Source organism: Rhinichthys klamathensis, unplaced genomic scaffold (genome assembly GCF_029890125.1).
Source record: "Rhinichthys klamathensis goyatoka isolate OS25496 unplaced genomic scaffold, OSU_Roscu_1.1 h1tg000412l_1, whole genome shotgun sequence".
Classification (NCBI taxonomy): Eukaryota; Metazoa; Chordata; class Actinopteri; order Cypriniformes; family Leuciscidae; genus Rhinichthys; species Rhinichthys klamathensis.
This window is the reverse complement of record NW_026606912.1, coordinates 869,863-892,673: the sequence shown is the minus strand read 5'-3', so window position 1 is coordinate 892,673 and position 22,811 is coordinate 869,863. Positions and strand designations below refer to the sequence as shown.

At 38.3% G+C, this 22,811-nt stretch overlaps 1 protein-coding gene across 1 annotated transcript; it reads left to right on the top strand.

The window, feature by feature from the left end:
- The first annotated feature begins 7,511 nt into the window (after nucleotides 1-7,511).
- Nucleotides 7,512-20,322, top strand: ikzf5 (IKAROS family zinc finger 5). The gene is made up of 4 exons (XM_056235106.1): nucleotides 7,512-7,875; nucleotides 8,251-8,433; nucleotides 18,126-18,299; nucleotides 18,409-20,322. Exons 2-4 carry the CDS (start codon nucleotides 8,301-8,303, stop codon nucleotides 19,356-19,358), a joined length of 1,257 nt encoding a protein of 418 aa, XP_056091081.1. The 5' UTR covers nucleotides 7,512-7,875; nucleotides 8,251-8,300; the 3' UTR covers nucleotides 19,359-20,322.
- Nucleotides 20,323-22,811: the final 2,489 nt, after the last annotated feature.

Below are 22,811 nucleotides of genomic sequence, written 5' to 3'. Positions count from 1 at the left end.
ATAAGTGCAAATCAAATCAGTGCTCCTAGGAAGAGATGTATGGCCACACACCTGCACGCACATGAGAAGTGAGCCAATTATCGACCAATTGATTTTATGCACAGCACATATTTCCTCCTGGTTTAATTCTTTTTGTTCAATGTTAAGACCCTTTTTTTCTTTTCTATTTTCAACAGTGACTGTATCATATGCTGCCATAAAGCCCTTATTCCCTGGTTACAAATGAAACCTTTCCCTCGACCTCTTATATATTTTGTTCTCTATTTCGCTTTAATAGCACTAAAATTGGTTACATATTCTTTTACAGTCCCCAGATGCCATTGCACCCATGTTGTCATTCGATTATTTATAGAAAACTATTACATACATTAGCGGCTTACTTCCCCCATGCGGCCTACAACATTTTTTTTTTTTTTTTTTTTGAAAAACACAAAGACGATTCTTTAAAGGTCTACAGGCCTGCTATTGTAATCTTTACTGGACTAAAGATCAAGGTGAATAAAAGTGCGTGTGTGTCTGATAGCAGAAAGATGTAAAAAAAGAAGAGTTGTGAAAGTGTAAGAAGTGATAGGATCTAGAAAAAAAAAAAACAGTGTGATAGACCCATGCAAAGAAAAGAAAAGAAGCCTCACAAGATACCAGAATAAAAAGAATAAGAGTAAAAGGGAGAAACAGAGAAAGATAGAGAAACAGAAAGAGTGAAAAAGATTGACGCTTATAAATTGCCAAAACATTCTGTAAAAAATTAAATGACACATATTACACACAGAAGTTTGAAGTCAGTATAAGTAGAATTTTTTTAAGAAATTAATACTATTATTAAGCAAGGATGCATTACATTGATCAAAAGTGACATTGAAGACATTAATAATATGTTTTCTATTTCAAATAAATGCAGTTATTTTGAACTTTTTATACAGCAAAGAGTCCTGAAAAAGAAAATCCAGAAAATCCAGAAGAGTATTAAGAAGCACAACTGTTTTCAACATTGATACGAAGAAGAAATGTTTCTTGAGCACCACATCAACATATTACACTGATTTCTGAAGGATCATGTGACATTGAAGACTGGAGTAATGCTGAAAATTCAGCATTACCATTCAGAACCGCATACTTACTTGAGTAGTATGCTAGTATGTGGTTCCGAATTCAGCACAAGTTCTGCATGAAACTCTAGGTGGCACAGGCTGATGGGTCCTTAACGCAACCTGATGTTATTTACATTGTTTACTACATGGTTCCTGTCACATCTGCAGCCAATGAGCTTGCTGCTAAACATTTAAATAGATGGTTAGACCCCCCACCTTCCCCAGCTCCACCTGTATAGGTCTGCTACAGGAAATAAATAAATAAATATATATATATATATATATATATATATATATATATATATATATATATATATATATATATATGTGTGTGTGTGTGTATATAAAATGTTAATATAAGAGGATGGTCAAATATTTGAGCATTTACTCACTCAAAATTAAAGACACAACTAAACCAAACTGCTCCTCTGATTAAGATAAGTTGAGGTTATTCAGTACAATTCATTATCTATTTTTCACTTCATCAGCCTCCCAAAATTTCAAATCCCTGAGAATTCAGACAGACAGAAACATTGATTTATTGGGTTTTGTTTATCTACAGCTCTTTATCCATTCTCTTTCAATGCTTCTTTATGTGAGCCCCAAGTTTGTGTTCATAAACTCCCTGCTTCTCTGTGCTCTGGTTGGTTTGTGACTGATGTACAGGTAAAATGCATGTTATTAATGATCTCCCCAACTGCACGCTGGCATGGTACAGTGCAGGTCATGTTTAAATTCCTCCCCCTATGCATTGGAACACAGACTCACAGAGGCCCAGCTGCACTAGGCCCAGAGATCGATAAGAGGTCAAGGAGGTCGAGGGTCATTCCTCCCTCCCATTATGACCTGCCCACTCACCTCATATGGTGACTAACGAGGCCTACTGGGTACGGAGCAAGATAAGAGCAGTGTTCAGGGAAAGTGAATAATACTAGAAGGGCCTATTCATTCAGAAACAGAATACAGAGGTAATGGAGTACTTCCTTGTTACAGCGTCAACTTCTCTGGAGTATAAATAAAACATACTAAGCACTGTGATGTGGAAAGCAAACTGGACCTTTGTTTAAAAATGATAGTAGGGACTGGGCTACAGAAAACACTGGGCGGAGGGTCATTGCTCAATGGTAAAATATCATGTGGTGCTATAGAAAACAGTTTATAAAAGAGTTACTGAAACCAAGAAGATTGGAAATTAACCAGGTTTGGAGGTGCAGAACATCTGCTCTGCAATGAATAGTTATGGTCTGAAAAAGAGATAAGGAGTCAATTAGACATGATTATACCAATGATCAGCTGTTATCAATAATCAATACTATATTGGATCTCTTTAACCTGAGATGTCATCTGTGTCTGGATCTACCTAATGTTTGTAATACAGACAGTCAACCAAACAAACAGCATGTCCATACAATAATGCATTAAGAGAGCAACATTTTAGTTTTACTTCTGTCAAATCTTTTAGAAACTGTTTTTTCAATAGCACCACGTGATATTCATGAGTCGTATCATGACTTACTTTCTTCTGCACTACCCAAAAGAAGATATTTTGAAAAAAATGATTAGTGATTTATTTTGTGAATATTAAAGTAATTAGGGTTTAATGTTGTTTGGAACAACATTGGACCCCAACATTCTTAAAAGATTTTCTTTTGTGTTCAGCAGAAAAAAGTCATACAGGTTTGGAATGACATGAGGGTGAGTAAATGATGAACTGAGTGAACTGTTACTTTAATGTAATGAGTTAATACATATCTACTTAATCTGCCAATGTACTTGCAAATTTCATGGAGAAAACCATCATCACTGTGAACACATTTACATACACTTGTATATTTGTGCACAGGAAGACTAAAACGAAACTAAACATTACCCAGATTCAGCATTAAATCAACTGATCCCCATACTCTACCTACTTTTTGAGAATTCAAATGCCATTTCTAATGAATTTCCCTGGTTCAGTGCCCAAAAGTGGCAGGGAGGCGCAGGGGTGGTGCAGTTGGATGCACTCCACTGTATCCGCTGGCTTGTGTAGAGCCATGTGTTTTAAAGATTTGACAGAAGATGCTCTAAATTATCTGCCTTCAGACAGTGCTATCCATTAGTTTCCCTCTCAGCACCGAGCATGAAATGCGAGTATTGGGGCAACTGTGCGTTGGGAGATATCATTCAGGACTATGAGCTATTGCCAAGCGCTGACAGTCAGGATAAATGCCCCCACTTTTCAAGCTGTACAAATGGCATTTGGCCACAATAATTCAGCAAAGGACAGTTCATTCCCCATCCAGAGCGACTGGACCCAGTCAAAAGCTATTACAGCATCTTCTTTATTAGTGCCTATGGTTTTGGTGTAGAGATCCTCAGATAAATACAGCTAAAATGCCACTTCACTCAGAAATATTGGGCCATTCCTCTGTTGCCTGACTGGGCCCGAATGGCAGCCTGTTTCAGACATTATAAACCTTTCTAAAGTCACACATTGCTCCTGCCAGCCATCTGTCATGATGTAAGTACCATCATTTGCAGACCAATAGAAGTGATCAGTAGTTTTCCCCCCATGCAGGCTCCAAGCGAGGCATCATAGTCAAAGGAATTGATTATCACTTTATCATTTAAGTATAGCTTGCTTTAAAGAATAATAACTCACATTTAAGGTGCCAAATGGCTTTGCATATAGCTCAAAACGCCAGCCATTTAAGAATAATTGTGTAATTCATCATTTGTGACGTTGCTTTATAGTTTTTTGCATCTCGGCGGGGCCAAAGAGCTCGACGGAATAGAAGCGTGCTGTCACCTGTGACGTTTGAAAATCTCAGCGAAGCTTTAATACTTTGCCAGAGGGACGCGCGCGCGTTCAGACTTCATGACAGCGGTTTTATCGTGCGTCGCCTCGTAAAGGCACGTCATAGGACGCGCCCGACACTTTTATTAAACAGCTATTCACCGCGTGCGCGCCGAGAGATGTGCAAAGATAAATCCTCATGAATAACTGAACTGTCTGTTTGAGGTTCGGTGTGTCATACAAAAGTTAGAACGTGATCCAAACAGCTCATACAATGATTAGGTACAATAATAGCTTTTTAGGATATTTGACTTTGTATTGTGTTATTTAAATTAATACAATGGCTATAAATAATAACCCATTCAGATAGATAGATAGATCGACTTTTCTCAGATTGCATAGGCTATAGACCTATACATGTAAATTAAGCTATAATAAAACAGCATAATATGAACAGTCTTCTACTGGCACGTTTCTTAAGGGAATAAACTTTACTTTACCTACTCTTTGCTTTTGTACTGGCATTCATTTTTATTCCCTTTAGGCCCTATTGCTTTGATTTCAATGCAATATTCCAATCAGCCAGATTGGCCCGGACTTTTAGAAAATGAGATCTGGCATTCGACTAAATGAGAATTTCCTGTACATAGACATTCATTGGTTCACGCAGGAAATTAATGATAAAAAACGCCCATCTTTGTGTGTGGCGTGCGTATCGCTGCTAATCTGCGCCTTTGTGCAAATGTAACCAAGGCTGCTCTTTGGCAATCGAGCGCAACGCCACGGCTTTGAGAAAAACCACTTGTTCTGTCACATAATTAGAGATCTTATACCCGCTTTGTGAGGGGGGAGAGAGAGAGGATGGAGGGGGCCTTGTTTGCCCATTTAAAGTGTGATTCAGATAATAGTGTTCTCATCAAAGGTAGCAATTACATTCATTACACAGGCGGCCGCGAGGAAATTAAGTGGCAGGAAAATGAAAAGCTTAATATGTACTTCCTTTATCCTATTTCTTTCCCTTTCTCTGCTTCTACACACGCCCCGTGTCGCACAAGGGTGGGGGGTGTAAGATAGGGTCTCTCCAGAAATAAATAGTCTTGGGGGCGTGAAGAATAAATCCAGCAGTGATCCTCCTTCACCCTTTAGCAGTAATGATTTGGCGTTGGGGCAGCCGTTTCTATAGCTGCGCTCTTCAGGCAGGATTAAAAGCCTTTCTTCGGGGGCTAATGTCCACGGCAGCCTTTAAATGACTCCAGCATATGATTGGAGTCTTAAAAAAGTGCTCAGGGGCCTTCTCCAAATTAATACCCAATTCCTTTCAGGAGAAAATGAATTGTTTCGCGTTCTATAAAACCACAAACAGCACATAAATCAAGCGCTTTGGAGGGGAGAAGGGGGCCCGCTCATTCAAAGGCTTTTAAATGTGAATTAGGGTGCAACGGGGGAACTTGGTCTGACTTACCCCCGAGCAGGTGTCGATGGAGCGGCTTCAGACACTCTGCAGATGCTAAATTAAAATGGAGAGTGAGAAGGGAGGAAACTAAACCGGACAAACAAATGTAACTAATTTGTTATAGCCTATAATCGGTATTTGTGACCGAGTTACTTCAAATCATGACATCTGTGCGGAGTTTGAATATTTGGACACTATAAGTGGTTGTCAAAACCAAAAAGAAAGAAATGTAGCCTATTTGGCACAATGGCATTTATAAAACATATTGCAACATCGTTAGATTTCCAGAATATCTTAATCTGATGTCGACCAATGATAGACAGCTATAAGAAACAAATTAACTGTTATCATCACAGCAACTATTTTTCGCATGTAGGCCTACTGTTGCTCCCCGGCTTTGAAAACAATAACGCTTCATGAAAAGAAGCCCACTTGAAACCCCAATTAATCTTTTTCAACTGACAAATTACTGTCACCCTGCTTGAATTATTTAAGGGGAAGTGGCTTCACGGGAAACCTGAGCATAATTAAATTGCTATAAAATAACATTAGTGTGGACAGGCCATTAGGAAGTGTTGTAATTGACTGCTTCGGGGGTCGTAGTTCAACCCCACAAGGTCAGGCTGTCTTGCCTACCTTTGGTCAGTTTATGGTGCTTTTCACTGAAACCCACAGACTGTAAATACTGCACCTCATAGTAACTGTCTGTCTATAATTCTCACTCAATAATGCTAAAATAACAGTGCACTTTGAATCAAGACTTCTCAGCTTATTCATATGCAACAATCAAAATACTGACAACTCTCATTATGCTTTGTGCATAATAAAAGAAAAAGAAAAAATGTAAATGAAAACATACAGGCCTACCTTATTTCCCTACATGGTCATCACAACTTGACATCCTGCGCCATCTAGTGTCCTAACTGTGAATAAAGCTGGATTCAGCCCTATTTAAAGTATAGAATTATACAACAGCAAATCAGCAATGATATGCTTTTGGTAAGAAGAATTGTCTGTTCGAGATGCAGTGTCTGTGGAAAAGTCTAAACAAAAACAGTGTAGAAAATAAATAATAAAAACTAACTAAATAATGATATATAATTATATATAATTATATATATATATATATATATATATATATATATATATATATACAGTTTGTTAACATTTTAGCCTATGGGAGCAAGGCAAGTTGTTCTCTGGTCATCTGAACCATGATCACAGGGAATGAATTGCCGCATGTTACACTAGAACCCTCTCATTACAACTCTGAAGAGTGTCATAAGGATCCAAAGCTCTCGCTCTAACTGGTCATTTGTCACAACCTCTTCAATGGTTTTCCTACAACCCTGACACAAATGGGGCAATGCGATCTTCGGCTAACTTCCCCTCTTGTTAAATATTAAACGCTATGAAACATAAATGAGCCAATCCTGCTATTTAAAGTAATGCAATTGGCTCAAGTACTCATCAAATTGCCCATGACATTTGAATATGGAAATTATCCATGTATTTAGCTAATCTGGTAAAAGGTGATGAATCATCAATGCACTTGATGCAGAACTCTAAAAGTTTTTTTTTTAACGGATCGATGCTGTTTTGCAGCTACCTTTTGGATATGAATATCAATTAATATATTAAGATTTAGCCTTATTTAAGAAAGTATTAAAAAGCAAAAATGGTACACAACACTTTCAGAAATATGCTTTTAATTAAAACATAAAAAGAAAATTAACAGGGTGCCTAAAAGGAAGGAAATAAAGGAGATAGTCATTGCTGAATGAGGGATTGAGTAGATTTAATATTTTAAATATATATTTTTTAATATTTATAATATCATACAGATTTATGTTGCGAATGACAGCATGTTTAATGTGACTGCTTGAGTATCAATTAAAACAATATTCAGAAGAAAACATGATTTGATTAGAGGAAGGGAAAAGCTGAATACGTCGTTTTACAGTTTGTTATTTTAACAATTGTGGGCTACATAGGCTAACAACTAAAGACATGGCAAAATAACAAGACCTCAAATCATGAAATGGAAATTATGTAATTAAATACTGTATTCGCACATTTTAGGATACTGTGTTAGGATACATTCATTTTGTAAAGTCTGGTTTCCTCTGCAAAAGTCCTGTGACACACAGGAACTAACGTTAAATGGTAATTTATCGGAGCGAAGTCGGAATCATTTCAGCAGCGCACCTCCTGTTTGAACTTTCACCCCTTCGTTTTCTTTTGTTTTGATGTCGCAGAGCATCATTTAGGCTACCAAACACCGTTTTTTACTGTCTGTTTACTAATGACACAGTCCTAGTGGATACACTGAGTATGTTTCAACTACGTCGATCTAAGTTCTGCTCAAATATAAAGCTCGTTTAAAATCTGTTTTCAACTGAATCAGTCGTGCTAACTCGCTGGCGTTAGCTGTCCAGCTTCAACATGAAGCTTTATTTACTCCCATTTTTCTAATATCCCCTTAAAGAACGGGTCGACAGTCAATACATTCAACGACTGAGTGTGGTTTTAATTCCTCTGACGTCTTTGAGAAGGTAACTGTTGTTAATTGTTGTTTTAATGATAGCTTAAATGTTGGGAATGCTTAGCAACGTCAACGTTCACTCGCTATCATAGCAACGCATGTTACGCTGTGAACTGGATAACAGCCAGACTAATACGACTGATTAGTACAACTGTCACAAGTTCCACTATTAACTTGTGAGCTTAAGAAATGTCATATGTTCACCGCACCCGTTGGCCTGTGATTGCATGTTATTGTAGAAGAATCGACTGGATTCACACTTTACATACTGCTTGAAAACTATTATTTTGTTTCTGTTTAAAGTGGGTATCATGTTAGCTAGGTATTTAATTCGTTTTTATTAAATTGACATCTGTAAGATCTTCTGGTTGTATTTTATTCTCAGCCTGTTTGGTCTAGTTTAAGACAACAGAGGACGGCGGTGTAGATCTTTCAATGGGCGAGGAGAAGCCAGAACCACTGGATTTTGTGAAGGACTTTCAGGAGTACCTGAGTCAACAGACCCAACATGTCAACATGATATCTGGCTCTGTCATCGGAGGGAAAGACAGTGAGGATCTCCAAGGAGGTAATGCTCAGAGGGCCTTCCAGTGTGTTGTTTTAGACTTGACTAAATATGTTCTCAAAAAAGATAATTCTGTCATTTCTCCCCCATATGTCTTTTCAAAACTGTAAGACTTTCGTTCATCTTCAGAACACAAATGAAAATGTTTTTGATGAAATCTGAGAGATTTCTGTCCCTCCATTGACAGCTACGCAACTGAAACTTGGCCACTTCAAAAGGTTCAAAAGAAATTGTAAAACTAATCCATATGAATTGAACGGGTTAATCCAAATTTCCTGAAGAGACTCGATCGCTTCATATTCTTCGATAAAATATAAAATTTAGGTTTTTATTCACAGAAAAACATTTACCAGTAAACATAAACAGAAGCTCAAACGTGCTGCGTAACACGAGAATGAACCTCATTGGTTCTCGCATGTCAAGCGAACATGTTTGAGCTTCCATTTACCACAACAGTTGATGAATGTTTAATATGTGAATAAAAGCCTAAATTTAATCTGTTCATCATATAAGAGTCTCGTGTCTTCAGAAAATTTGGACTAAACCGCTCAATTCATATGGATTAGTTTTATGATCTCTTTATGAACTTTTTGAATCATCAAAGTGTCAGTTGTGAAGCTGTCAATGGATGGACAGAGAGCTCTCAGATTTTATTAAAAATATCTTAATTTGTGGTCTGAAGATGAACGAAAGTCTTACAAGTTTGGAACGACATGAGGGTGAGTAAATAATGACAGAATTCTTGGGTGAACTAACCCTTTAAAACATTCGGTAGGTGCTAGTTTGAGACCAAATGTTGGTTTGTAATTTATTTATAAACTTTTAAAGTTATTTATTTATTTTAAGTATTTAAATATTTATTTATGATGTTTATTGAATTATTTATGTCTTATAGTTCTAGCCACGCTGTAGGGATCCCAATGCTGTTACTTTTTTTTGTTATTTTGGAATGAATTAAACAATAAATTAAAGGTACAGTATGATCTTTTTTTGTTCAAAATGAACAAAATTGTAATAATTTGTCTACATCATCAGTCCTTCCAAAACGTGTTTTTGTTTACCCTGATTCACTATGGTAAGGGCAGGATGGTTTTCACGAGAAACATGCGTCACTCGCCGTGAGTGTCTAGTCATATCCGTTGACAGAGAAAAGTTTCTTCAGCTACTTTGACACGTGCATGGTGTGGGAGAGGCATAGGTTAGTTTTCACAACAAGCGAAAAAGGATGACATGGTGCAGGCTAAATCTCGAATCGCCCGTTAAATACGCAGAATAGAATCTGCTGACAGTCACAGAGCTTGTATTAAAACGAGAATCAACATTGGCTTGGCTTTTTGGAGATGGCGAGAACTGAGGGATTTGAAATGTTGTAAAAGTGAAGCGGGGATAGTGTTTTTTTTTTACTCAACAAGTATGGCATTTTATTGAACAGATAAATTGCCATGTGTAGCTCTCTAACAGAGTTCATTGTAAAGCATTTATCTATTGTGAGCAATTTATTAAAATTAAAATAAACTAGTGCAATGCCCGTGCAAAATCTGTTTTTGTGTGTTTTTAGTAATTGTTGGTTTGGTATGTTTGAGTTGCTTAATAGCCAAGGCTACTATTACACAGGAGCCTAAACTCTGAGGAAACGATAACGTTAAGCGCACCAGAATAAAATATAACATTCATAATTAAACAGTGTAGCTGACTTACAGATTCAGTAAACATCCACAAATGAATAAGCGCGTCGATTCAGAGGAGGTTCAGACCTTGGCTGGAGCAGCTACACAGTGAACTCAGAGAAAACGCTACGCTTGAGCAAACAGTTTGTGAATAGGCTACTACAAATGATGGCCATGAATAAAATATAATATTCAGATATTTTTAAACCACAACCCTCTAATGTCAGAATGTTTATTTTGGGGAGTGGCCACTCAGTGTGCAGTGTGAGCCAGAGTGGCCAGCGGCTAGAGCGGCAAAAGCCAATGTGTGCTTCTTTTACCGATATATTTACCGATATCTTTTGCATTTCTAATCCAAACAACGTCAAACTTGGTAAAACTTGTTTTTAGTAATTGTTGGTTTGGTGTGTTTGAGTGCTTATTGTTACAATTACACAGCAAAAGTTCAGTGACATTTTTATTTGTGCATGGTTGAAAGCAAATACTGATACTGACATACATTATACAGGTCCTTCTCAGAAAATTAGCATATTGTGATAAAGTTCATTATTTTCCATAATGTAATGATAAAAATGTAACTTTCATATATTTTAGATTCATTGCACACCAACTGAAATATTTCAGGTCTTTTATTGTTTTAATACTGATGATTTTGGCATACAGCTCATGAAACCCCAAAATTCCTGTCTCAAAAAATTTAGCATATTTCATCCGACCAATAAAAGAAGTGTTTTTAATACAAAAAAAAAAAAAGTCAACCTTCAAATAATTATGTTCAGTTATGCACTCAATAGTCAATACTTGGTCGGGAATCCTTTTGCAGAAATGACTGCTTCAATGCGGCGTGGCATGGAGGCAATCAGCCTGTGGCCCTGCTGAGGTGTTATGGAGGCCCAGGATGCTTCGATAGCGGCCTTAAGCTCATCCAGAGTGTTGGGTCTTGCGTCTCTCAACTTTCTCTTCACAATATCCCACAGATTCTCTATGGGGTTCAGGTCAGGAGAGCTGGCAGGCCAATTGAGCACAGTAATACCATGGTCAGTAAACCATTTACCAGTGGTTTTGGCACTGTGAGCAGGTGCCAGGTCGTGCTGAAAAATTAAATCTTCATCTCCATAAAGCTTTTCAGCAGATGGAAGCATGAAGTGCTCCAAAATCTCCTGATAGCTAGCTGCATTGACCCTGCCCTTGATAAAACACAGTGCACCAACACCAGCAGCTAACATGGCACCCCAGACCATCACTGACTGTGGGTACTTGACACTGGACTTCAGGCATTTTGGCATTTCCTTCTCCCCAGTCTTCCTCCAGACTCTGGCACCTTGATTTCCGAATGACATGCAAAACTGAGCAACAGTCCAGTGCTGCTTCTCTGTAGCCCAGCTCAGGCGCTTCTGCCGCTGTTTCTGGTTCAAAAGTGGCTTAACCTGGGGAATGCGGCACCTGTAGCCCATTTCCTGCACACGCCTGTGCACGGTGGCTCTGGATGTTTCTACTCCAGACTCAGTCCACTGCTTCCGCAGGTCCCCCAAGGTCTGGAATCGGTCCTTCTCCACAATCTTCCTCAGGGTCCGGTCACCTCTTCTTGTTGTGCAGCGTTTTTTGCTACACTTTTTCCGTCCCACAGACTTCCCACTGAGGTGCCTTGATACAGCACTCTGGGAACAGCCTATTTGTTCAGAAATTTCTTTCTGTCTTACCCTCTTGCTTGAGGGTGTCAATGATGGCCTTCTGGACAGCAGTCAGGTCGGCAGTCTTACCCATGATTGCGGTTTTGAGTAATGAAACAGGCTAGGAGTTTTTAAAAGCCTCAGGAATCTTTTGCAGGTGTTTAGAGTTAATTAGTTCATTCAGATGATTAGGTTAATAGCTCGTTTAGAGACCCTTTTCATGATATGCTAATTTTTTGAGACAGGAATTTGGGGTTTTCATGAGCTGTATGCCAAAATCATCAGTATTAAAACAATAAAAGACCTGAAATATTTCAGTTGGTGTGCAATGAATCTAAAATATATGAAAGTTTAATTTTTATCATTAAATTATGGAAAATAATGAACTTTATCACAATGTGCTAATTTTTTGAGAAGGACCTGTATATGGAAAATTTAACTATATTAACAACTGACAACTAACTACTTCTGAATAACTACAATATTCAGAAGTAAACAGTGTATAGACGGTTTCAACGGCAACAACATAAACAAACGTTACTGCGCATGCGCGCTTTTGTGGCCCAAACTTAACTTCCGGTAGAGTCAATAACAACAGAGTTCATCATAGACTTTTTGTGAGAAAAAAGTCAGAATTGTGAGATAAAAAGTTAATTCTGTCTTTTTTTCCTCGCAATTGCGACTTTATTTCTCAGAATTGCAACTTTATTTCTCACAATTCTGACTTCTTATCTCGCAATTGTGAGATAAAAAGTCGCAATTATTATTATTATTTCTTCAGTGGCGGAAACAAGCTTCCATAATTATCTGTTGCTTATCATGAGTTTGTTACCTGTAACGAAGTGAGTGCTACAGATCCTTGAATTCTTGCCTGGCTGCCAAGCCTCTCATCGCACAGCGGTGATCCACGCTCGCCGTCTCCCTTCGTTTTTAGGAAACCGACATTTTTTTTTTTTGATAAGGTATTTGTCCCAGAGCCTCAGCAGGTTGCATCCCACAACACAACAACCTGAGCCCAACTTCAGTCTACTCATCACCTTAATTTTCACTGCGTTTGTAGTCGGCGCCATATTACCAGAGAATGATATTATGATATTACCGGTTAACAAACACAGACCGGAAGTTAACTTCGGGCCAGCGCGTAACCCCGGCAACGCGCGTGCGTTCGATGAAACCGTCTATCCACCTTATTCTGCTCTAAACAATGCGCGCTGCCATGACGACGACTCCGGTTGTCAACTTCCGGTTCGTAGCGATCGACCGGTAAGTTACTAGCAGAGAGAGAATGAGTTCAGGTTCCACATGTGCTGTTGTTGGTTGTTTTAACAATTCAAAGAAGATACAAAACTTTTTAGAAACTGAGTGCTTCGAGCATAAGATAAGAAGGAGAGAATGTCCGTGTCCGGTTCCGTATCAGCTACATTCAATGCCAGAGTGTAGACATTTAGAGTGGTTAGCTGCGCTAAAACTGAAACATCCACCGAAAAAGGTGTACGTCTGCTCGCATCATTTTGTTGACAAACGCCCCACGGATGACCATCCCAACCCGGAATTATACCTTGGATATGACAGACCAGTGGTGAAGAAGAGACGTGCAATTGTTCGTGTCGAAGCGACAGGTAAGCCACTTTTAATGTTGAATTCTGTTGAGTTAACGTTAGCTACCTCCGGTTGTTTACATTTTACAAAATATTTATTTTATCTGTGGGCAGCCTAACCTATATTTTTACAATCAATATGCCCCAGCCTGAAATATTCGTGTCATCTGTGGGCAGTCTAACCTACATTTTATGAATAATATGCCCATTATGTGGGTAATATGTAATAATTTTATGTAACACTATGCCCATTATGTAATAATATGCCCATTATATGCCCATAATGTGTTTACATTTTTACGAGCTCCACCGGCCTGAAATATTCTTGTTATCTGTGGGCAGTCTAACCTACAGTTTTTTTTTAACAATATGCCATTTATGAGTAAATATGTTAAAAACATGGCCATTAATGGTTTATGCCTTTGTCCACCGAATGTTACTGTAGGTTTAATGCTATATGAGTGCTATCTTTATGTGGGCTAGGTAGTTGTTAGCCTGAGCGAGGAAGAGCTTCCATCACCATTTATCATAAGCTTTTACTATAATGTTGTCAGTGTGAGAAACATGGACAGAAAGAGTTTAACATGTAGCCTATGTGCTCTTTTTTTTTTACAGCAACAGCAGAAGTGACAGACCAGGAGGATGAGGGCATACCTGAAGTGCCACAAGTATCATACAGCACTATTTCCACCCAGTGGGAAGATCCATTGCTTTGGGACCACAACTATGGTGAACAGCAGGGTGCTGATGAGACAGCCAAAGATGCCACAACACAAACTGAAGATTTCAGCTACTCCATGCTTCAGAGTGATGCCGATTCATTCCTCTACACTGGAGTCTCACTGGAAACCTTCAACTCTCTTGTTTCCACCTTAGATGGATTTGCTGAAAGGGCTTTTGTTTTGTCAGTGCGTGATCAGATACTAATGACACTGATAAAATTGAAATTAAATCGTGTGCTGGGTGACCTTGGTAGGCAGTTTCATGTGTCTCAGTGTTGCCAGTAAGGTTATCTCCTTCTGGATTGATAAAATGGAGGAGGTCTTGCGCCCTCTTATTATCTGGCTCCCAAAAGAAACCATTAAGGCCACTATGCCAACTGCATTCAAGAAGTTTTTTCCCAACACTACCTGTGTCATTGACTGCAGCGAAAGTTTATTACAGAAGGCGAAAAATCTTGACTCTAGAGGGGAGTCCTACAGCCATTACTACTCGCACAACACAATCAAATACCTTGTTGCTGTTGCCCCATGTGGCTTAATCATGTTTATCTCAACTGGATATGGAGGACGTGCCAGTGACAAATATATCACTATGAACTCTGGTATCTTGGACTATTTAAAGCCTGGAGACGAAGTCATGGCAGATCGTGGGTTCTTGGTTCGTGATTTGCTGTTTGAAAAAAGGGTCAAATTGGTTCTGCCTGCTTTCACTAGAGGGGGTGCCCAGCTAACTGAGGAACAAGTCACAGCATCTCGCAGGATTGCAAATGTTCGGATTCATGTTGAGAGAGCAATCAGACGACTTAAATTATACAAGATCTTGTCTCAAGTAATACCAATAAACATGACCCCCAAAATTGAAAAAATCCTCAGAATCTGTGCGGCCCTCGCAAACTTAAGGGGTGATCTCATCTGTGAGTAATAAGTGAAAACAGTGATGTTCTGAGGTTGTAGTTTCATCTGCACACACACACACACACACACACACACACACACACACACACACACACACTTTACACATCTACATAAATTGCTCCTGTATATTTCATATTGACACTCGCTGCCTTTTTTAATTTTTGACTGTTTATATTTACTCTTTGTATGAAATTTAGCCTGAAATGGTTTTGGATAGTCATGTTAATTCAAAAAATCTTGTATAATATGAATTACTGTTTTTTTTATATTTTTTATTATATATATATATATATATATATATATATATATATATATATATATATATATGATATTTGTATTTTTGTAATTGAATTTGTCATGAAAATAGCTTTGAATGCTGATATGGCATTAAATAAAATAATCTGAATCTGTAAGAAATTTGTTGTTATTATTTGAGTTTGTGTACAATAGATTTTATCAGATTTGCATACAATTTTACATGAACAACATTATGTATTCATAAATATTCACTTATGTACAACAATACTTATGCTCAGCATTTTTACATGTATAAAATTGTTTGGGTAAAAAAATTAGTTTTCATACTGTTAACAGCAGCAGCACCTAACAGTTGTTTTGTGATTTGAACTAAATGTTTCTGAGGGATATTTTCTATTAATTCATTATGCTCATGTATCTGTTCTGCAGTTTCAGTCGCTGACCAACAAATTCATCCACAAGCTGGGGCAACATTGTTGAGAAATAAAATCTCTTCAGATGTCCTACCCTCTCCAGAACATAGGGCTCATCAAATGGTACAGTGAACATAACTGTGTCAATTGGGCTCCAGATAAACAATTTGGCCATCTTCAGACCGGCACAAAACATGCCTAATTGTATCTGCATGTAATATCCTCGACTACCGGTTTTCTGAAGTTGTGGTACTCCATCTACTAGCTTGATGTCACTGCAGTTATGGTCAAGTTGATCCAAGAGGGTAGAATGGAGTTTACTTGGGACGGGACATTTTATTTCGAGTAGGACAGATGAGTCAATTACCCCATCTGGGCTGGCTGACAACCATGGCTCTGTGACACTAACAACGATGCCCCTGTGTGTAATACTCATGCCTTGCTCTCGAAGTGCATTACCAGCAACCACCTCATTCTCCTTACCATAGTTTGTGGCATAGTTGCCACGAAAGGAGGGGTACAGGTGCTCTGCCATAAACTTATCAGGATTGGTGGATGCTCTAGAAGGAACCTTTTTAGCTGAACTTGCAGTTATTCTCAATTTTCTTGCATTGTGCCACAAATCGGAAGAACTCTGCTCCCTTGTTTCAGATTCTAAAGTAGAAGCCTGTGCACAGCTCACTTGAACATACAACTCATAGAAACTTTTACATGTCTCACATGTGAGATCAGAACCAGCATGTGTTTGATGGGGTCTTAAAAATCTTGCATCTACTGCAGTATTTGCAAGGCTACAAGGTTGCTCTACTGGTTTTACACTGTAACACTTGCCCAATAGACTGTTTTTTAACAAGAAAAGTGGCTTTGTTGGGTCTTTGTCTACATTATTTATCAATTCTGCTTGTGACATATATTGTGGGGTGTTTGGTAATGGCTGAGCACCTGACACACTAATGCTAAATTCATCTCCTGCCCTGTGGTGGCTGAAATTTATGTCCCTCAGTCGTTTTGGCTCAAGGTTCCTGACTGTCCCTGCATTCCACCTGCGCTGCTCATCTGTACATGCAAGCCCTGTCTTCCCGGTAGTAACTGCATTCTCAACCTGTCATGAGCACATTCACCTAAAACGTTACCAGAATCTGCTCTATATGCTTTTGCCATGTGTTTCAGATTGTTTCATCCCCACATCGCTAAACTAAATCGAAAAAAAACATGCATCAAATGTGATCTGATCACGTTATTTTTTATTAAATCACAGATAAAAACAAAATGAACTTTTTTCTTTTCTTCATACCTTCCAAAGGATAGCTGATGCATGACTGCACGATCGCCCTAATCCAGCAATACATGAACATCCGGCAGTCTCTATCACCCCCGACTGCTGCAGCATAACCCAAGCAATAAGCTTAGGCTGATTAGCACTTTGACTTCTGTCTACCTCTGCTTTCAAAAATACATAGTCTCCGTGCTTCAGTAAGGAAATGCGCCCGACTTTATTACTAAAGAAGTAATTGAAGGCCTCTGTGCTTTTGTAATTGCGCATCTCCTCATGATCTACACCCTCCGAAAAAATTAAATAATTAATAATGTCAATATGGCTAACTCCTGGCCAAAGCTTCATGTCATCCACCCAACCTGTCAATTTTGAGGGATGTAGCACTCTGATACGGTCGCCTTCACGATCTTTTGTGATTTCATCAGCGGTGTGTAGCCACCGACTACTTCCCATCTTGACAGAATAATTATCTTATACTTTAATAACTACAATCTATCACCGCAGCCTTTACGCGAGTGCTAGCATTCTATGTAAACAAACACTTCAACCGGAAGTAGAAAACCGTTTAGTCAGTTGAACCCGCTATGAATCATGGGAAATAGAACGGGCGAAGAATAAGGTGGATAGTAGCTGACTTAATGTTTAGCTGATAGAATGTTTATTTTTAAACCACCATTTTTAAACCACAACCCTCTATAATGTCAGAATGTTTATTTTTAAACCATAACTTCAATGTGTGCTTCTTTTATCGATATATTTAACGATATATTTTGCATTTCTTATCCAAACAACGTCAAACTCGGCACTGCACTTACTCGGGCCCGTAGCAAGACACCTGTCAAGTTTGAAATCCATCGGACTAACGGTTCGAGAGATATTTGATTAACAGACAGACACACAGACAGACAGACGTTCCTGTAATTTATAGATAGATAATAATATAGTTACATGGTTTACCTTTAGGTTATTTTATCATAGATTAACATGTCCAACAGTTTTCTCAACATTTGGATTTATGCCTGTAATTCTTTAAAAAAAAAGTGTACCTTATTTGTGGAAAGTACCTGCTGTTTCTAGTGTGCTGAATGCAAAACTCTAATATAACTTAATATATATCTTGATGTGTCCCATGTCTTGATCTTAGTTATTTTCTGTTCTTGTTTTCTTACCTTAAAGAACTTGGCCAGAATGGCCTGGAGCACCCAGCAGTGGACATGTCCTTAGAGGATAGTTCAGGGATGTTAGTGGATGGCTTTGAGAGAACATATGATGGCAAACTCAAGTGCCGCTATTGCAACTACGCCACTAGAGGCACTGCAAGGTTAATCGAACACATTCGCATCCACACAGGTAAGACTGAAAACTGATCTTTAACTTTAGTTGCACTCTGACTACTTATATAGATGCTATTTTCATCAGTTTACCAAGTACATAAGATGTTATCTATCTCTTCCTTTAGGTGAAAAACCCCATAGATGCCACTTGTGTCCTTTCGCCTCAGCGTATGAGCGCCACCTGGAGGCACACATGCGCTCTCACACGGGTGAGAAGCCCTACAAATGTGAGCTGTGCTCTTTCCGCTGCAGCGATCGCAGTAACCTTTCTCATCACCGGCGTCGAAGACACAAACTCCTTCCCATGAAGGGCGCACGCTCTGCTATCTCACACCGAAAAATGCTCAGTGTCCTCCAGAAGAGAGGAAACTCTCTGGGTTATGGCCGCCGGCTGCTCATCAACCTCAGCCCGCCATCCATGGTATTGCAAAAGCCCAACTTAGAGCAGCACCACTTGGGTGACTTCGGTCATGATCTGCCTCCTCACGCCCACCTCCATCAGGAGGCCTTTAACAGTCTAGGAAAGGATGCGCAAGTTGGTGGAGCAATTGGAAGTGGCTCTAGGGAGGACCAGGACATGGTCTTGGACAACCCGCTGAACCAGCTTTCGACTTTGGCCGGTCAGCTTGCCAGCATCCCGTCTGAAGCTCAAGGTGCACCGGTATCTCCTGGAGCAGAATCTCTACCCGACGAAAAACCCACATTCCTCGTCCAGCAGCCTGTGATGGCACCCGCTGCCGTCTCTGTCAGCGCGGCTCAAGCTTCTTCTCCCATCACCCCCGAGCCCAGACCGGCAGCCCACAGTGGCTGCAGCCCAGGGGTGGGACCCTGCAGCGAGAGAACCAGCACTCCCAGTGGTACCAACAGCCAGCCAGGGACGCCCACACCAGTACAGGACCCCCAGATGCTCCACCACTGCCCCCACTGTCACATATATTACCCCGACAACATCCTCTACACCATCCACATGGGTTGCCATGGTTACGAGAACCCTTTTCAGTGTAATATATGTGGACACAGATGCAGAAACAGTTATGACTTTGCCTGTCACTTTGCAAGAGGCCAGCACAAATAAGGACACATGGGTGTTACCTTGCCATGTTTTACATAACAATAATACAATTATAGTATCTGGAACATTCCAAAGAAAAAATTGGTTGACTATTTTATTGGAACTGTTATTGGTATGTTATGAAGAAGTCAGTAAGCTACATTTAGAGTGTACATTTGTTGGTCTTTGAAAAGGCAAGAAATGTGAATGCGAATGGTGTTCTCACATCAAAAACTACCATCCCATTTTCCCAACTTTACAATCATTCAGAACACAGATTTTGCCTCAATTCTCTTTTATAAGTGCCAGAGTTCAGTAATCAGTGCCTACGGTTATTTTCTGAAAGTTGACACTTTACATTTTTTGTATTATTATTATTATTATTTTTACATTTGGAATTCAGTGACATGAACGACAGTAAATGTTACGGCTATTCTTACGCTTTAGTTTAAGTGTAACATGATATTGCCACATTTAATATTTCTTTCCTCTAATTTATGATAAATGATCACAAATTATTACTTGCTTATTGGTTGAGAGAGCTACATTATTTAGGCTTAACTTAAATCAACAAGGTTGAGATTGAAAAGAAAATATATAGCACAGATAAGTAACCTGGCTGTTTAGCAGTGAGAAATAGTGTCCTGTAGGATTGTTGTTCAAATTGATCATTTTAGTGACCTGAGGTCTTCTTACTTAGCACCATAGCACATGGCTGTATACACTGGTTTTGTAAAGCAGTGTTAATGATTGTGTTTGAGCAGTGTGGGCACACTGTTCTCTCTTTCATTCTCTCGCCGTCATCGCTACCACCTGTGCCATTCTGTAGATGTTATTTGTAATGTTTTTGGAAATGTCTGTGGTGCTACTATTTAAACATTTCATGTTTCTGTCTGCATAATGAACTAAATTATCAGAAAAGTATTGAATAACATGTTTTGGTGGATTTGATGTTGAATGTTAATAAACCTGACTTATGCGAAGTGTACTTCAATGATTGTTCATTCTGTCATTTCATTCTCAAAACCAAAAAGGTAGGCCTTGCATTTCTGCCTGGTCCACATCTGGCAAGTTGCCTAAATATCTTCCTGCTAATAAACCTTGAAAAGTCTCTTGACTATCTTAGATCCACCAGAAAATGTAAAGAAATAGAAATTCTTTAATCATAGATTAAATCTCTCATTTAAAACCGTATGTGTAGGGTATAAAGAAAAACTTTAATTATAAAAACCTACGTGTCTACAATGTATACAGTAAGGATGAAACAAGTTTCTCGTTCACATCCCAGTTCTGTGAATTATGACTGATTAGCTGAACAGTCCATTACATTGTCATCAGACACCTGTATAATTTGAGTTAATGCCTGTAAAATTAGAACGTCCATGTCATCATTGGTTTCAATTTCCTCGTGGTAGTTCTTCACTGGAAAGATGTGACACATTGGAACACCCACTGTAATACTGCACCATTCCATCTAAGAACAAATCATCTCGAAGGTCAAACTCAAATTTAAACTCAATGTGCAAGTCAGCAGCAGGATATGGAGCCTGGGGCTTATTTAAATATCATAATTTACCTTTTCGCTGATATTTTTGCTGTAGAAGATTCTCCGTAAATTTGTTTTCACCAATGAACATGCTTGATCCACATTTTTCATGACAATGACCAGGGGCAATGCTGCAAAATATGCAGGAAATCAGGTTTGTATATTCTGATTTATTTGATGTATTTATATATTTCTATTTGGCAAGGATTTTGCCTTAGTTCAATTAGGACATTTAAATATATTTTATAAACGTGATTTAGGAAAAAAAAAAAAAAAAATCTTATGTACATCTTGAGGCAAAACAATGGCACTGGCATGTAATATTTCAGTGCAAATTGCTTTCAGTTAAAACAGCTCAAACATGCATTCTAGTCTGACTATAGCTTTGACAGTTTTCTGTTGTTTTTTATATTGAACATATTTTCTACCCCCTAAACCTATCAGAAACCCTTTTGCAACTTTACATTTAAATTAAAACACAATTTAAGTCACTTTCCTCATTCCTCAAACAGACTCCATGCACATTTTGTTTTGCTTTGTAAAATGTTTAACTGTAATTTCTTCATCCACCACTTGATTTAGAGCAGTGGTTCTCAAACTTTTTAGTCAGCTTGAGATCAGTCCGCTGAGGAGGTGCTTATATATGTATATGGCGAGGATCTTTGTCGGGCTTGTTCAGACTGTATGAAGTCAACAGTCTGAAGAAGAAATTCAGAGGAATTGGCATTAAATTAAATTGTAAAACAGTCATTTTACCTCTTTCAATAACCGAAAGTGATATCAAAGAAGAAATGGTCTTGTTATTTTGTAACACGCATTGTGTCCTATTGGACATAGCTGTTAAAATCCTGTTCTTGTTGTGGAAATATTATATCCACAAATCCTTTTGGTCTGAGTTAAATAATTTGACTGATTCCTTGTCTAAAATACAAGAAAACTATTACGTTTAGTTAGTCCGGTATTGTTTGTACATGGCGCACTGCTTTGTTTGTGTTCTTGTTATTGCATTGTCTAAGTTTTCCATGTAAATAAAAGTTATGAGTCTACTTTGCCCACCTTCTTCATCCCTGGGATAAAACATGACACAAACAAAAAAATAAAAAAATAAATCCATTAAATTTAGATAAGAGATATGATTATGGTGTCCATTATGAATATAGTCCAGTATTTTGGTTTAGTTTTTCTCTCTCTCTCTCTCTCTCTACCTTCATGTCATCCCTGCATCCATTTCACCATATTATTTTTTAATGCAAAGCAAAATGTTTTGTGTTGATTAATAGTTATATACTGTATATCAATACATTCTCTTGACAGGCAGCAATTGTAAGAATCCTAGAGTATTTATAAGTGACTTGCTTGGTTCAATGATAGCAAAATAAAAAAAATATCTATATATTATATTCCACTGATATAGACAAAGAAGTGCATCTGAAGAAGGATTGCTTTAATGAATAAAAGAAAATTTCATTCAAATCAATTTGCTTAGGAAGGATAATATGATTTGATTAATGATACAGATGAGAAATAGAAATGCTGATGATGATCAAATCACTCTTCTGCCTCAATCTTCTCACGTTGTCTGAAAACATGTCTCCGCCCTGCACAGTAAAGTCAGTCATAAGTAGAATACTAATAATTCAAACTTGGACAGCTAGAGGTGTACAGGAAATTATCCAAATGTACCAGCTCAACATTTTAATAACATTTAAAATATTGAATGGAAACTGTAAATATTCATTAAAACATTTAATATATTTTTAAGAAGTTTCTTAAATACAGTTAAATGGATAGCTGACAATTCTGACTTTATTATGTTGTTTATCCTCACGTTGTTCCTAGATTCTTCCGAATTTTCCTTTTGTGCTCCACAGAGAAAGTAACAGAATATGGGTTCGGAACAACATGAGGGTGAGTAAATAATGACAGAATTG

Excerpts from the sequence above, each read along its gene's own strand:
- ikzf5 (XM_056235106.1), top strand. The coding sequence starts at position 8,301 with ATGGGCGAGGAGAAGCCAGAACCACTGGATTTTGTGAAGGACTTTCAG. Across the intron at positions 8,434-18,125 it reads CAGTGAGGATCTCCAAGGAG|AACTTGGCCAGAATGGCCTG; the intron begins GTAATGCTCAGA and ends CTTACCTTAAAG. Across the intron at positions 18,300-18,408 it reads ACACATTCGCATCCACACAG|GTGAAAAACCCCATAGATGC; the intron begins GTAAGACTGAAA and ends CTCTTCCTTTAG.